The 13711-nt window shown below is 41.7% G+C and overlaps 3 protein-coding genes across 3 annotated transcripts; all 3 read right to left on the bottom strand.

Annotated features, from left to right (window-relative positions):
* Nucleotides 1-526: 526 nt before the first annotated feature.
* On the bottom strand, nucleotides 527-2851 carry LOC136981703 (uncharacterized). Its single transcript, XM_067278045.1, has one exon. The coding sequence runs from the start codon at nucleotides 2657-2659 to the stop codon at nucleotides 1445-1447; it is 1215 nt and encodes a 404-aa protein (XP_067134146.1). The 5' UTR covers nucleotides 2660-2851; the 3' UTR covers nucleotides 527-1444.
* A 2987-nt stretch (nucleotides 2852-5838) lies between these two features.
* On the bottom strand, nucleotides 5839-8181 carry LOC136981702 (uncharacterized). The gene has a single exon (XM_067278044.1). It carries the CDS (start codon nucleotides 7969-7971, stop codon nucleotides 6757-6759), a length of 1215 nt encoding a protein of 404 aa, XP_067134145.1. The 5' UTR covers nucleotides 7972-8181; the 3' UTR covers nucleotides 5839-6756.
* A 3887-nt stretch (nucleotides 8182-12068) lies between these two features.
* On the bottom strand, nucleotides 12069-13271 carry LOC136981710 (uncharacterized). Its single transcript, XM_067278054.1, has 2 exons — nucleotides 12275-13271; nucleotides 12069-12214 (listed from the first exon to the last, which is right to left on the bottom strand). Exons 1-2 carry the CDS (start codon nucleotides 13269-13271, stop codon nucleotides 12069-12071), a joined length of 1143 nt encoding a protein of 380 aa, XP_067134155.1.
* Nucleotides 13272-13711: the final 440 nt, after the last annotated feature.

Raw genomic sequence — 13711 nt, 5'->3', positions numbered from 1 at the left:
TCTGTCCATATTCTGTTAAACAGATTCAAAAGATTACTGAGGGAATTGTCTGACAGATTTTTTATCATGCTGTAGTGGATTTTATCCGGCCCTACAGCAGTATTCCCCGAGCGAGAGATTGCTGTACATAGTTCTATTCTGCTGAATGGCACATTATATTCCTCATTAGATGGGGAGTGGAAGTTTAGATATTGTTTTTCAGTTTGAACTTTATAAGCCTGAAAATCCCTTGTATACATAATATTGCTGGATGAAGACGAAAATGTTTCACCCAACAAATCAGCAATACCTTTTATGTCACTGATTATTGTGCCATTACTTTCCAGCATGGACAGAGAGTGAGAAGCATATTTTCCATTGATTTTATGGATTTTATCCCAGACTGCTTTTGAGCTGGTGGAAGATGTTATGCTAGAAACATACTTCCTCCAAGAATCCCTTTGGCTTTGCCTTCTTATTTTTCTGGCATTAGCCTTTGCTTTCTTAAAAGCAACCAAATTGTTAGCAGTGGGGTATCTTCTGAAAATCCCCCATGCTTTCTTTTGCTTTTTAAATGCTGCCTCGCAATTTTGATCCCACCATGGTTTCGGATGTTTTGGATATCTGGTTGACGTTTTCCCCATTGTTTTTTCGGCTGCCTGAATAATACTGGAAGTGACAACTTCGACTGCATCATTGATATCAGCAGTATTGACCATTTCCTCAGTGACGTTAGCCAAAGAGGAAAATGCAGGCCAATCTGCTGTTTCAAGTTTCCAGCGTGGTGGACGGGCTGTTTCACAGCTTTCTCTGCCTCGGTATTTTAGAAATATTGGGAAGTGGTCACTAGAGAGTGGATTAGATCCAACCCCCCATGTAAATGCTGAAAACAAGTTCGGACTGGCTAATGATAAATCAATGGCAGTGAATGTTCTTGTTGGGGCATGGAAGTATGTCACTTCTCCGGTATTAAATATATACAGTTGGTGATTGCCTATAAATCTCTCAATGGCCCTGCCACGACGATTGATGTCGGGACTGCCCCACATTGGATTGTGACCATTGAAATCACCGAGTAAAAGGAATGGAGTTGGCAGCTGTTCAACCAAGGCATCCAATTCATCATCATTGACTCTGACATCTGGTGGCAAGTATATGGAACAAACTGTGACAGTAACGCCGATTGAAATTCTGACTGCCACGGCTTGCAGCTCTGTTGTTATTTGTACCGGTAAAGACGGGATGCGGTTTGAAACCAGTACAGCCACACCTCCACTGGCGCGGGTGTGGCTGTCATCATCTTTACGGTAGAGATCGAATCCTTTTAAAGAAATTCTTTCTCCAGATTTCAAATGTGTTTCCTGAAGTGCCACGCAGAGAGATAAAGTAGACGATGTCAGGTGTTTAATGTCAGAAAAGTTGTTGCGAAAACCACGACAGTTCCATTGGATTATTTTATAATCCATTATGTGTTTGAAGCAGCATTCTTTGTAAAGGTATCCCTCTTTAATTTTACAGCCGATTTGCCTTTTGGAGGTGAGGCTGGTGGTGTAACCACCTTATTAGTCTCCTCATCTGAGAAGTCGGAGAACTCACTCATAGACTGAGTCTCTGATCTTTTAGATTTAGAGAGGGCTGATTTTAATTTTTGTTTGTTGAGTGGGTTCTTATTAGCTTTTTTTGAACCCACATTTCTGGTTACTACCCCTGCTTTAGGTAGGGGTGTTCTTTTCTTTATACTCTCCTTTTCTTCTGTTTCTTTGGATTGAGTTAATAAACATCTAGCATGGCAAGTGAGAGATTCATTTGGTGAAACGGAAATGTCTGTCTGAACCCCACGTGTGTTTGTGGACTTCAAAACAGCAGCAAATGTTTTCTGTTTCACTGGTGCACTTGAAGTGACCATGCGACGAGCCTCTAGGTAAGATAAATTGTTGACAGTTTTTACCCGCTGAACCTCTTTCTCTCTCTGCCATGCAGGGCATTTCCGGGAGTAGGAAGGATGGGCATCTTTGCAATTCACACAGCATGGGATACTTTTACAATCGGTACTCTCGTGACCTTCAGTCCCACACTGTGCACATACGCTCTTTCCTCGGCAGGATGTTTGAGAATGTCCAAACCGCTGGCATTTGAAGCAGCGCAGCGGGTTTGGAATGTATGGTCGAACTGGGCAGCGCAGATATCCTGCAGTAACAAATGATGGTAATGTTGGCTTTCCAAAAGTGAGAATGAGATGTTTGGTTGGTATCAACTTGCCATCACGACGAATGGAGATGCGTCGGACAGCAGTGACACCTTGATCTGAAAGATTGATCTGGATATCTGATTCATCTTCAGACATCAGATCGATCTCAGATATCACACCACGTGACGAGTTCAAACTTGTGTGTGGTGTGATGGTGACATTTATGTCTCCTAGAGATTTAGTTTTTAAAAGCTTTGCTGATTGTTGAGGAGAGGCTGCCTCTACAAGTAAATCTCCTGACCTCAATTTTTGGATTTTTTTAAGATGCCCAATGGTTGATTCAAATAATTTTTGTATTAGAAAAGGAGAACATTTCGACAGAGATGTTTCTCCCGTAGCATGAACAATAAGGTAGGCTGGTTGGTTGGTGGAAATAAAATCGCTTGGTGGTGATGCATTGGTACATGGTGTTTTAGATTTTAGTGAATCCATATTGAAAAATTATTATTCAGCTCCCGGTGACCCCACCCACCATGGGGCCCAACAAGGGGATGCCGTCACATGGGAGATTCCCATAGACCGTCACACCAGGGTTTCCCAGGAGCTATACCCTCACAATGCAGTCAAGAAAAGCACATCTTGTCTGACGTGTCCGCCCGGTCTGCATCGATCGGTTGACTCCAAGCCGAGGTCAACAATGACTCAAGTTGGTTGGTTGGTTGGTTCTATTTTTTGGCACAAGAGCCATACAGGCTATGCTGCGCCATGACAAATGGTAAAATTAAACAAAGCTAAATATATATATCACAAGGCGTCAATACAACACAAAAACACAAAAAAACAGAACAACACAAATATAAATATATAATAAATAAATAAATAAATAAATTAGTTCACTTAAATATCTCTATTAATTTTTATAACTTTCAAAAAGTTCAGTATCTTATCAAGATTTGGCCTCTGGCCCAAAATCTCTCTCAAAGTTGCATTTCCAAAATGCTGTCTGCGACTCTGGTCAAAAGCAACACAGTTGCAAAGTATATGTTTAACACTTAAAGTACAAATGCAATACTGGCATACTGGCTGGTCATCACCCTTCAAAAGGTATTGATGAGTAAGCCGAGTATGTCCAATTCTCAGGCGAGTAAGAATGACTTCAGATCTCCTATCATACTGTTTCTTGTGTGTCCAATTTTCTATTATAGGTTTGATCTCGTAAAGTTTATTGTGGACTTGTTCGTTCCACACATTTTGCCATCTCTCTGCTAGTCGTTTTTTAACAACCAGCTTCAAGTCACCTCCTTCAATGAACATTGTATGCTGAGAAGGACTTGCTGACTTTGCAGCTGCATCAGCTGCTTCATTCCCTTTTATACCTACATGGCCTGGGACCCAACGAAATTTTACAAAAATATTACTTGCAATAAGATGGCAAAACAGTTTGTGAATTTTAATCACTATAGAGTGAGAACTAGGTTCATGTGAGATCAAAGCCTGAAGTGCACTAACTGAGTCAGTGTAAATAACACAGCGACGATGACCTTTCCTAATTACATATTTTAAGGCTAAATAAATAGCCTGCACCTCTGCAGTAAAGATGGAAGAATTCGATGCGATTTGTTCTGCCACGATCTCATCCTGGCAGACAAAGGCTGAGCCAACGTAATCAACCGATTTCGATCCATCAGTATAAATAGGAATTAAATTCCTGTCGTAGTGTTGAATTTCTGCAAAGTGCTGCCTATAGATGTAGTCCGGGGTGGAATCCTTAGGAAACTGCTTTAAGCTAAAGTCAACATTAATCACAGGAGTTGACCAAGGTGATATATTATCGACCTCGACCTGTGAAATGTTGCTTGTGTCCAGGTCAATCGTGCTGCTTACATTCTCCATTCTAATGTCAAATGTAGGGACACAACTTGGGCGAGCTGTAAATAATCTTTTCAGCTGAGTATCTGATACTCTACAATAAACTGAAGGTTTAGCCAGAAATTTCTGTTTAATGTAATAGAACAAAGACAACTGCTCTCTCCTGAGAGATAGTGGAGGCTCATAAGCATCCACGTACAAACTTTGAACAGGAGAAGTTCGAAATGCACCAGTGCACAAACGCAATGCTTGATGGTGGATTGGATCCAGCATCCGAAGAGTAGATTCTCGCGCAGAGCCATAAACAACACATCCATAATCCAGCTTAGAGCGAACGAGGGCTCTATATATCCTGAGCATCGAACATTTGTCTGCTCCCCAGGATGAGCAGCATAATACCTTTAAAAGGTTCAGAGATTTTAAACATCTACTCTTCAAATTGCGCAAGTGTGGCAAGAACGTCAATTTATGGTCGAACACAACACCCAAAAATTTTGCTTCGTTGACCATTGGGATTTTAACCCCATTTAGGTGAATTTCAGGGTCCAGGTGCAAACCACGCCTTCGGCAAAAGTGGATGCACGAGGTCTTCTCTGCATTAAAAGTAAAACCATTGATCTTGGACCAATTGTCTATGCGATTTAGGGAGGTTTGCAGTTGTCTTTCAATAAAACTCATGTTAGTAGACTGACAGGAGATCTGAAAGTCATCCACATACAAGGAGTGTTTCACACTGGAAGGAAGACACTTAGCTATGCTATTAATTTTGATTAGGAACAGAGTCACACTCAGAATAGAACCTTGAGGAACACCCTCTTCTTGTGTGAAAGGCCTAGACAAAGTGTTGCCCATCCTGACTTGGAATCTACGATTCTGCAAGAAGTTTTTTATAAAAATTGGCAGATTACCCCGCAGTCCAAATTCATGCAGATCACGGAGTATTCCATATCGCCAGCAGCGATCGTAAGCCTTCTCTATATCGAAAAACACAGACACTAAGTGCTGTCGTCTTACAAACGCTTCGCGTATAGATGTTTCAAGGTTTACTAGATTGTCTGTGGTACTTCTGTTCCTACGAAATCCACTCTGATGTGGTGAAAAGTAGTTCTTTTCCTCTAGGAGGAACATCAGGCGTCTGTTTACCATTCTCTCGAAAAGTTTGCAGAGACAACTAGTCAGAGAAATTGGTCTATAATTAGAGGGATTCTTGCGGTCTTTACCTGGCTTGGGTATGGGAATTATGATAGATAGCCTCCAAGAGTCTGGAAAAGTATGTTCTGTCCATATTCTGTTGAACAGATTCAGAAGGTTACTGAGGGAATTGTCTGACAGATTTTTAATCATGCTGTAGTGGATTTTATCCGGCCCTACAGCAGTATTCCCCGAGCGAAAGATTGCTGTACATAGTTCTATTCTGCTGAATGGCACATTATATTCCTCATTAGATGGGGAGTGGAAGTTTAGATATTGTTTTTCAGTTTGAACTTTATAAGCCTGAAAATCCCTTGTATACATAATATTGCTGGATGAAGACGAAAATGTTTCACCCAACAAATCAGCAATACCTTTTATGTCACTGATTATTGTGCCATTACTTTCCAGCATGGACAGAGAGTGAGAAGCATATTTTCCATTGATTTTATGGATTTTATCCCAGACTGCTTTTGAGCTGGTGGAAGATGTTATGCTAGAAACATACTTCCTCCAAGAATCCCTTTGGCTTTGCCTTCTTATTTTTCTGGCATTAGCCTTTGCTTTCTTAAAAGCAACCAAATTGTTAGCAGTGGGGTATCTTCTGAAAATCCCCCATGCTTTCTTTTGCTTTTTAAATGCTGCCTCGCAATTTTGATCCCACCATGGTTTCGGATGTTTTGGATATCTGGTTGACGTTTTCCCCATTGTTTTTTCGGCTGCCTGAATAATACTGGAAGTGACAACTTCGACTGCATCATTGATATCAGCAGTATTGACCATTTCCTCAGTGACGTTAGCCAAAGAGGAAAATGCAGGCCAATCTGCTGTTTCAAGTTTCCAGCGTGGTGGACGGGCTGTTTCACAGCTTTCTCTGCCTCGGTATTTTAGAAATATTGGGAAGTGGTCACTAGAGAGTGGATTAGATCCAACCCCCCATGTAAATGCTGAAAACAAGTTCGGACTGGCTAATGATAAATCAATGGCAGTGAATGTTCTTGTTGGGGCATGGAAGTATGTCACTTCTCCGGTATTAAATATATACAGTTGGTGATTGCCTATAAATCTCTCAATGGCCCTGCCACGACGATTGATGTCGGGACTGCCCCACATTGGATTGTGACCATTGAAATCACCGAGTAAAAGGAATGGAGTTGGCAGCTGTTCAACCAAGGCATCCAATTCATCATCATTGACTCTGACATCTGGTGGCAAGTATATGGAACAAACTGTGACAGTAACGCCGATTGAAATTCTGACTGCCACGGCTTGCAGCTCTGTTGTTATTTGTACCGGTAAAGACGGGATGCGGTTTGAAACCAGTACAGCCACACCTCCACTGGCGCGGGTGTGGCTGTCATCATCTTTACGGTAGAGATCGAATCCTTTTAAAGAAATTCTTTCTCCAGATTTCAAATGTGTTTCCTGAAGTGCCACGCAGAGAGATAAAGTAGACGATGTCAGGTGTTTAATGTCAGAAAAGTTGTTGCGAAAACCACGACAGTTCCATTGGATTATTTTATAATCCATTATGTGTTTGAGGCAGCATTCTTTGTAAAGGTATCCCTCTTTAATTTTACAGCCGATTTGCCTTTTGGAGGTGAGGCTGGTGGTGTAACCACCTTATTAGTCTCCTCATCTGAGAAGTCGGAGAACTCACTCATAGACTGAGTCTCTGATCTTTTAGATTTAGAGAGGGCTGATTTTAATTTTTGTTTGTTGAGTGGGTTCTTATTAGCTTTTTTTGAACCCACATTTCTGGTTACTACCCCTGCTTTAGGTAGGGGTGTTCTTTTCTTTATACTCTCCTTTTCTTCTGTTTCTTTGGATTGAGTTAATAAACATCTAGCATGGCAAGTGAGAGATTCATTTGGTGAAACGGAAATGTCTGTCTGAACCCCACGTGTGTTTGTGGACTTCAAAACAGCAGCAAATGTTTTCTGTTTCACTGGTGCACTTGAAGTGACCATGCGACGAGCCTCTAGGTAAGATAAATTGTTGACAGTTTTTACCCGCTGAACCTCTTTCTCTCTCTGCCATGCAGGGCATTTCCGGGAGTAGGAAGGATGGGCATCTTTGCAATTCACACAGCATGGGATACTTTTACAATCGGTACTCTCGTGACCTTCAGTCCCACACTGTGCACATACGCTCTTTCCTCGGCAGGATGTTTGAGAATGTCCAAACCGCTGGCATTTGAAGCAGCGCAGCGGGTTTGGAATGTATGGTCGAACTGGGCAGCGCAGATATCCTGCAGTAACAAATGATGGTAATGTTGGCTTTCCAAAAGTGAGAATGAGATGTTTGGTTGGTATCAACTTGCCATCACGACGAATGGAGATGCGTCGGACAGCAGTGACACCTTGATCTGAAAGATTGATCTGGATATCTGATTCATCTTCAGACATCAGATCGATCTCAGATATCACACCACGTGACGAGTTCAAACTTGTGTGTGGTGTGATGGTGACATTTATGTCTCCTAGAGATTTAGTTTTTAAAAGCTTTGCTGATTGTTGAGGAGAGGCTGCCTCTACAAGTAAATCTCCTGACCTCAATTTTTGGATTTTTTTAAGATGCCCAATGGTTGATTCAAATAATTTTTGTATTAGAAAAGGAGAACATTTCGACAGAGATGTTTCTCCCGTAGCATGAACAATAAGGTAGGCTGGTTGGTTGGTGGAAATAAAATCGCTTGGTGGTGATGCATTGGTACATGGTGTTTTAGATTTTAGTGAATCCATATTGAAAAATTATTATTCAGCTCCCGGTGACCCCACCCACCATGGGGCCCAACAAGGGGATGCCGTCACATGGGAGATTCCCATAGACCGTCACACCAGGGTTTCCCAGGAGCTATACCCTCACAATGCAGTCAAGAAAAGCACATCTTGTCTGACGTGTCCGCCCGGTCTGCATCGATCGGTTGACTCCAAGCCGAGGTCAACAATGACTCAACGTTGTTGGTTGGTTGGTTCTATTTTTTGGCACAAGAGCCATACAGGCTATGCTGCGCCATGACAAATGGTAAAATTAAACAAAGCTAAATATATATATCACAAGGCGTCAATACAACACAAAAACACAAAAAAACAGAACAACACAAATATAAATATATAATAAATAAATAAATAAATAAATTAGTTCACTTAAATATCTCTATTAATTTTTATAACTTTCAAAAAGTTCAGTATCTTATCAAGATTTGGCCTCTGGCCCAAAATCTCTCTCAAAGTTGCATTTCCAAAATGCTGTCTGCGACTCTGGTCAAAAGCAACACAGTTGCAAAGTATATGTTTAACACTTAAAGTACAAATGCAATACTGGCATACTGGCTGGTCATCACCCTTCAAAAGGTATTGATGAGTAAGCCGAGTATGTCCAATTCTCAGGCGAGTAAGAATGACTTCAGATCTCCTATCATACTGTTTCTTGTGTGTCCAATTTTCTATTATAGGTTTGATCTCGTAAAGTTTATTGTGGACTTGTTCGTTCCACACATTTTGCCATCTCTCTGCTAGTCGTTTTTTAACAACCAGCTTCAAGTCACCTCCTTCAATGAACATTGTATGCTGAGAAGGACTTGCTGACTTTGCAGCTGCATCAGCTGCTTCATTCCCTTTTATACCTACATGGCCTGGGACCCAACGAAATTTTACAAAAATATTACTTGCAATAAGATGGCAAAACAGTTTGTGAATTTTAATCACTATAGAGTGAGAACTAGGTTCATGTGAGATCAAAGCCTGAAGTGCACTAACTGAGTCAGTGTAAATAACACAGCGACGATGACCTTTCCTAATTACATATTTTAAGGCTAAATAAATAGCCTGCACCTCTGCAGTAAAGATGGAAGAATTCGATGCGATTTGTTCTGCCACGATCTCATCCTGGCAGACAAAGGCTGAGCCAACGTAATCAACCGATTTCGATCCATCAGTATAAATAGGAATTAAATTCCTGTCGTAGTGTTGAATTTCTGCAAAGTGCTGCCTATAGATGTAGTCCGGGGTGGAATCCTTAGGAAACTGCTTTAAGCTAAAGTCAACATTAATCACAGGAGTTGACCAAGGTGATATATTATCGACCTCGACCTGTGAAATGTTGCTTGTGTCCAGGTCAATCGTGCTGCTTACATTCTCCATTCTAATGTCAAATGTAGGGACACAACTTGGGCGAGCTGTAAATAATCTTTTCAGCTGAGTATCTGATACTCTACAATAAACTGAAGGTTTAGCCAGAAATTTCTGTTTAATGTAATAGAACAAAGACAACTGCTCTCTCCTGAGAGATAGTGGAGGCTCATAAGCATCCACGTACAAACTTTGAACAGGAGAAGTTCGAAATGCACCAGTGCACAAACGCAATGCTTGATGGTGGATTGGATCCAGCATCCGAAGAGTAGATTCTCGCGCAGAGCCATAAACAACACATCCATAATCCAGCTTAGAGCGAACGAGGGCTCTATATATCCTGAGCATCGAACATTTGTCTGCTCCCCAGGATGAGCAGCATAATACCTTTAAAAGGTTCAGAGATTTTAAACATCTACTCTTCAAATTGCGCAAGTGTGGCAAGAACGTCAATTTATGGTCGAACACAACACCCAAAAATTTTGCTTCGTTGACCATTGGGATTTTAACCCCATTTAGGTGAATTTCAGGTTCCAGGTGCAAACCACGCCTTCGGCAAAAGTGGATGCACGAGGTCTTCTCTGCATTAAAAGTAAAACCATTGATCTTGGACCAACTGTCTATGCGATTTAGGGAGGTTTGCAGTTGTCTTTCAATAAAACTCATGTTAGTAGACTGACAGGAGATCTGAAAGTCATCCACATACAAAGAGTGTTTCACACTGGAAGGAAGACACTTAGCTATGCTATTAATTTTGATTAGGAACAGAGTCACACTCAGAATAGAACCTTGAGGAACACCCTCTTCTTGTGTGAAAGGCCTAGACAAAGTGTTGCCCATCCTAACTTGGAATCTTCGATTCTGCAAGAAGTTTTTTATAAAAATTGGCAGATTACCCCGCAGTCCAAATTCATGCAGATCGCGGAGTATTCCATATCGCCAGCAGCGATCATAAGCCTTCTCTATATCGAAAAACACAGACACTAAGTGCTGTCGTCTAACAAACGCTTCGCGTATAGATGTTTCAAGGTTTACTAGATTGTCTGTGGTACTTCTGTTCCTACGAAATCCACTCTGATGTGGTGAAAAGTAGTTCTTTTCCTCTAGGAGGAACATCAGGCGTCTGTTTACCATTCTCTCGAAAAGTTTGCAGAGACAACTAGTCAGAGAAATTGGTCTATAATTAGAGGGATTCTTGCAGTCTTTACCTGGCTTGGGAATGGGAATTATGATAGATAGCCTCCAAGAGTCTGGAAAAGTATGTTCTGTCCATATTCTGTTGAACAGATTCAGAAGGTTACTAAGGGAATTGTCTGACAGATTTTTAATCATGCTGTAATGGATTTTATCCGGACCTACAGCAGTATTCCCCGAGCGAGAGATTGCTGTACATAGTTCTATTCTGCTAAATGGCACATTATATTCCTCATTAGATGGAGAGTGGAAGTTTAGATATTGTTTTTCACTTTGGACTTTATAAGCCTGGAAATTTGTTGTATACATAATATTGCTGGATGAAGACGAAAATGTTTCACCCAACAAATCAGCAATACCTTTAATGTCACTGATTATTGTGCCATTATTTTCCAGCATGGACAGAGAGTGAGAAGCATATTTCCCATTAATTTTATGGATTTTATCCCAGACTGCTTTTGAGCTGGTGGAAGATGTTATGCTAGAAACATACTTCCTCCAGGAATCCCTTTGGCTTTGCCTCCTTATTTTTCTGGCATTTGCCTTTGCTTTTTTAAAAGCTATCAAATTCTCAGCAGTGGGGTATCTTCTGAAAATCCCCCATGCTTTCTTTTGTTTTTTAAATGCTGCCTCACAATTCTGATCCCACCATGGTTTCGGATGTTTTGGATATCTGGTTGACGTTTTCCCCATTGTTTTTTCGGCTGCCTGAATAATACTGGAAGTGACAACTTCTACTGCATCATTGATATCGGCAGTATTGACCATTTCCTCAGTGATGTTAGCCAAAGAGGAAAATGCAGGCCAATCTGCCGATTCAAATTTCCAGCGTGGTGGACGGGCTGTTTCACAGCTTCCTCTGCCCCTATATTTTAAAAATATTGGAAAGTGGTCACTGGAAAGTGGATTAGATCCAACCTCCCATGTAAACGCTGAAAACAGATTTGGACTAGCTAATGTCAAATCAATGGCAGTAAATGTTCTTGTTGGGGCGTGGAAGTATGTCACTTCTCCAGTATTAAATAAATACAGTTGGTGATTACCTATGAATCTTTCAATGGCTCTGCCTCGACAATTGATGTCGTGACTGCCCCACATTGGATTGTGGCCATTGAGATCACCAAGTAGAATAAACGGAGTTGGCAGTTGTTCAACCAAGTCATCCAATTCATCCTCATTGACTCTGACATCTGGTGGCAAGTATATGGAACAAACTGTGACAGTTACTCCAATTGAAATTCTGACTGCCACAGCTTGCAGCTCTGTTCTTATTTGTACCGGTAAGGAAGGGATGCAATTTGAAACCAGTACAGCCACACCTCCACTGGCGCGAGTGTGGCTATCATCATCCTTACGGTAAAGATTAAATCCTTTTAAAGTAATTTTTTCTCCAGGTTTTAGATGTGTTTCCTGGAGTGCCACGCAGAGAGATGTGGTAGATGATGTCAAATGTTTAATGTCAGAGAAGTTGTTGCGGAAACCACGACAGTTCCATTGGATTATTTTATAATCCATTATGTGGTTGAGGCAGCATTCTTTGCGAGGGTATCTCTCTTTAATTTAACAGGCGGTCTCTCTTTTGGAGGTGACATTGGTTTTTTTACCTCCACATTATTCTCTTCATCAGAGATATCAGAGAACTCGCTCACAGACTGAGTCTCTGATTTTTTAGCTTTAGAGAGAGCTGCTTTCACTCTCTGTTTGTTTAATGGGTTCTTACTAGCCTTTTTTGAACCCAGGTTTCTTGTTATCACCCCTGTTTTAGGTAGGGGTGTTTTTTGTTTTGTATTGTCATTTTCTGCTGTTTCTTTTGAAGGGATCAGTAAACAATTTGCATGGCGAGTGAAAGATTCCTTTGGGGAAACAGAAATGTCTGTCTGAACTTCACATGTCTTAGTGAGTTTCAGAGCAGCAGCAAATGTTTTTTGTTTCAGTGGTGCACTTGAAGTGACCATGCGACGTGCCTCTGGGTAGGGTAAGTTGTTGACTGTTTTTACACGCTGTATTTCTTTTTCTCTCTGCCATGCAGGGCATTTCCGGGAGTAAGCAGGATGGGCATCTTTACAGTTCACACAGCATGGGGTACTTTTACATTCTGTACTGTCGTGACCCTCAGTCCCACACTGTGCACATGCGCTTTTTCCTCGGCAGGATGTTTGCGAGTGTCCAAACCGCTGGCATTTGAAACAACGCAGCGGATTTGGGATATATGGACGGACTGAGCAACGTAGGTATCCTGCTGTTATAAAGGATGGCAATGTTGGTTTGTTGAAAGTAAGAATCAGGTGTTTGGTTGGTATCAACTTTCCATCTCGACGAATTGAAATGCGCCGGACAGCAACGACACCTTGATCTGAAAGACCAATCTGAATATCTGATTCGTCTTCAGACATCAGATCAATTTCAGATATCACACCACGTGATGAGTTTAAACTTCCGTGTGGTGTGACAGTGATTTCCATTTCTCCCAGGGTCTTTGTTTCTAGAAGTTTTGCAGATTGTTGTGGGGAGGATGTTTCCACCAGTAAATCACCTGATCTTAATTTCTGAATTTTTTTCAAATCTCCAATAGTCGACTGGAACAATTTTTGAATCAGAAAAGGAGAAGCTTTAGATAATGGTTTGTCACCAGTTGCGTGTACTATTAAGTACGCTGGGGTACTGGACATTTTTAAATTTTTCCGCTCTTTCGGATCTTTTATTTTTGGGGAATCCATGATTAAAAGTAAAACATTCAGCTTCTGGTGACCCCACCCACCATGGGGCCCAACAAGGGGATGCCGTCACATGGGAGACTCCCATAGACCGTCGCACCAGGGTTTCCCAGGAGCTATACCCTCACAATGCAGTCGAGAAAAGCACACCTTGTCTGACGTGTCTGCCCGGTCTGCATCGATCGGTTGACTCCAAGCCGAGGTCAACAATGACTCAACGACCAGCCGATTGACTCAAACGGAGCCTGATTTGAGCCTCCCGTTTATCCGAAGCAGGGGCCAAAGCAGTGTGTTGGGGACGGTATGTTGCCCCTCAACTACCAGGATCCCCCTTTCCGGCATACGGGCCACCACGCACGGCAAACACGTGGGTGGGCGTTCAGATCCCAGGGATGGTAAAGAAGAAATACTAAACCATCTCTGGGAGGTCCCCTCACCACGAA

This window comes from Centruroides vittatus, unplaced genomic scaffold, assembly GCF_030686945.1.
Source record: "Centruroides vittatus isolate TY-2023 unplaced genomic scaffold, ASM3068694v2 contig_79, whole genome shotgun sequence".
NCBI classification, from domain to species: domain Eukaryota; kingdom Metazoa; phylum Arthropoda; class Arachnida; order Scorpiones; family Buthidae; genus Centruroides; species Centruroides vittatus.
This window is presented reverse-complemented; position numbering and strand designations above follow the sequence as displayed.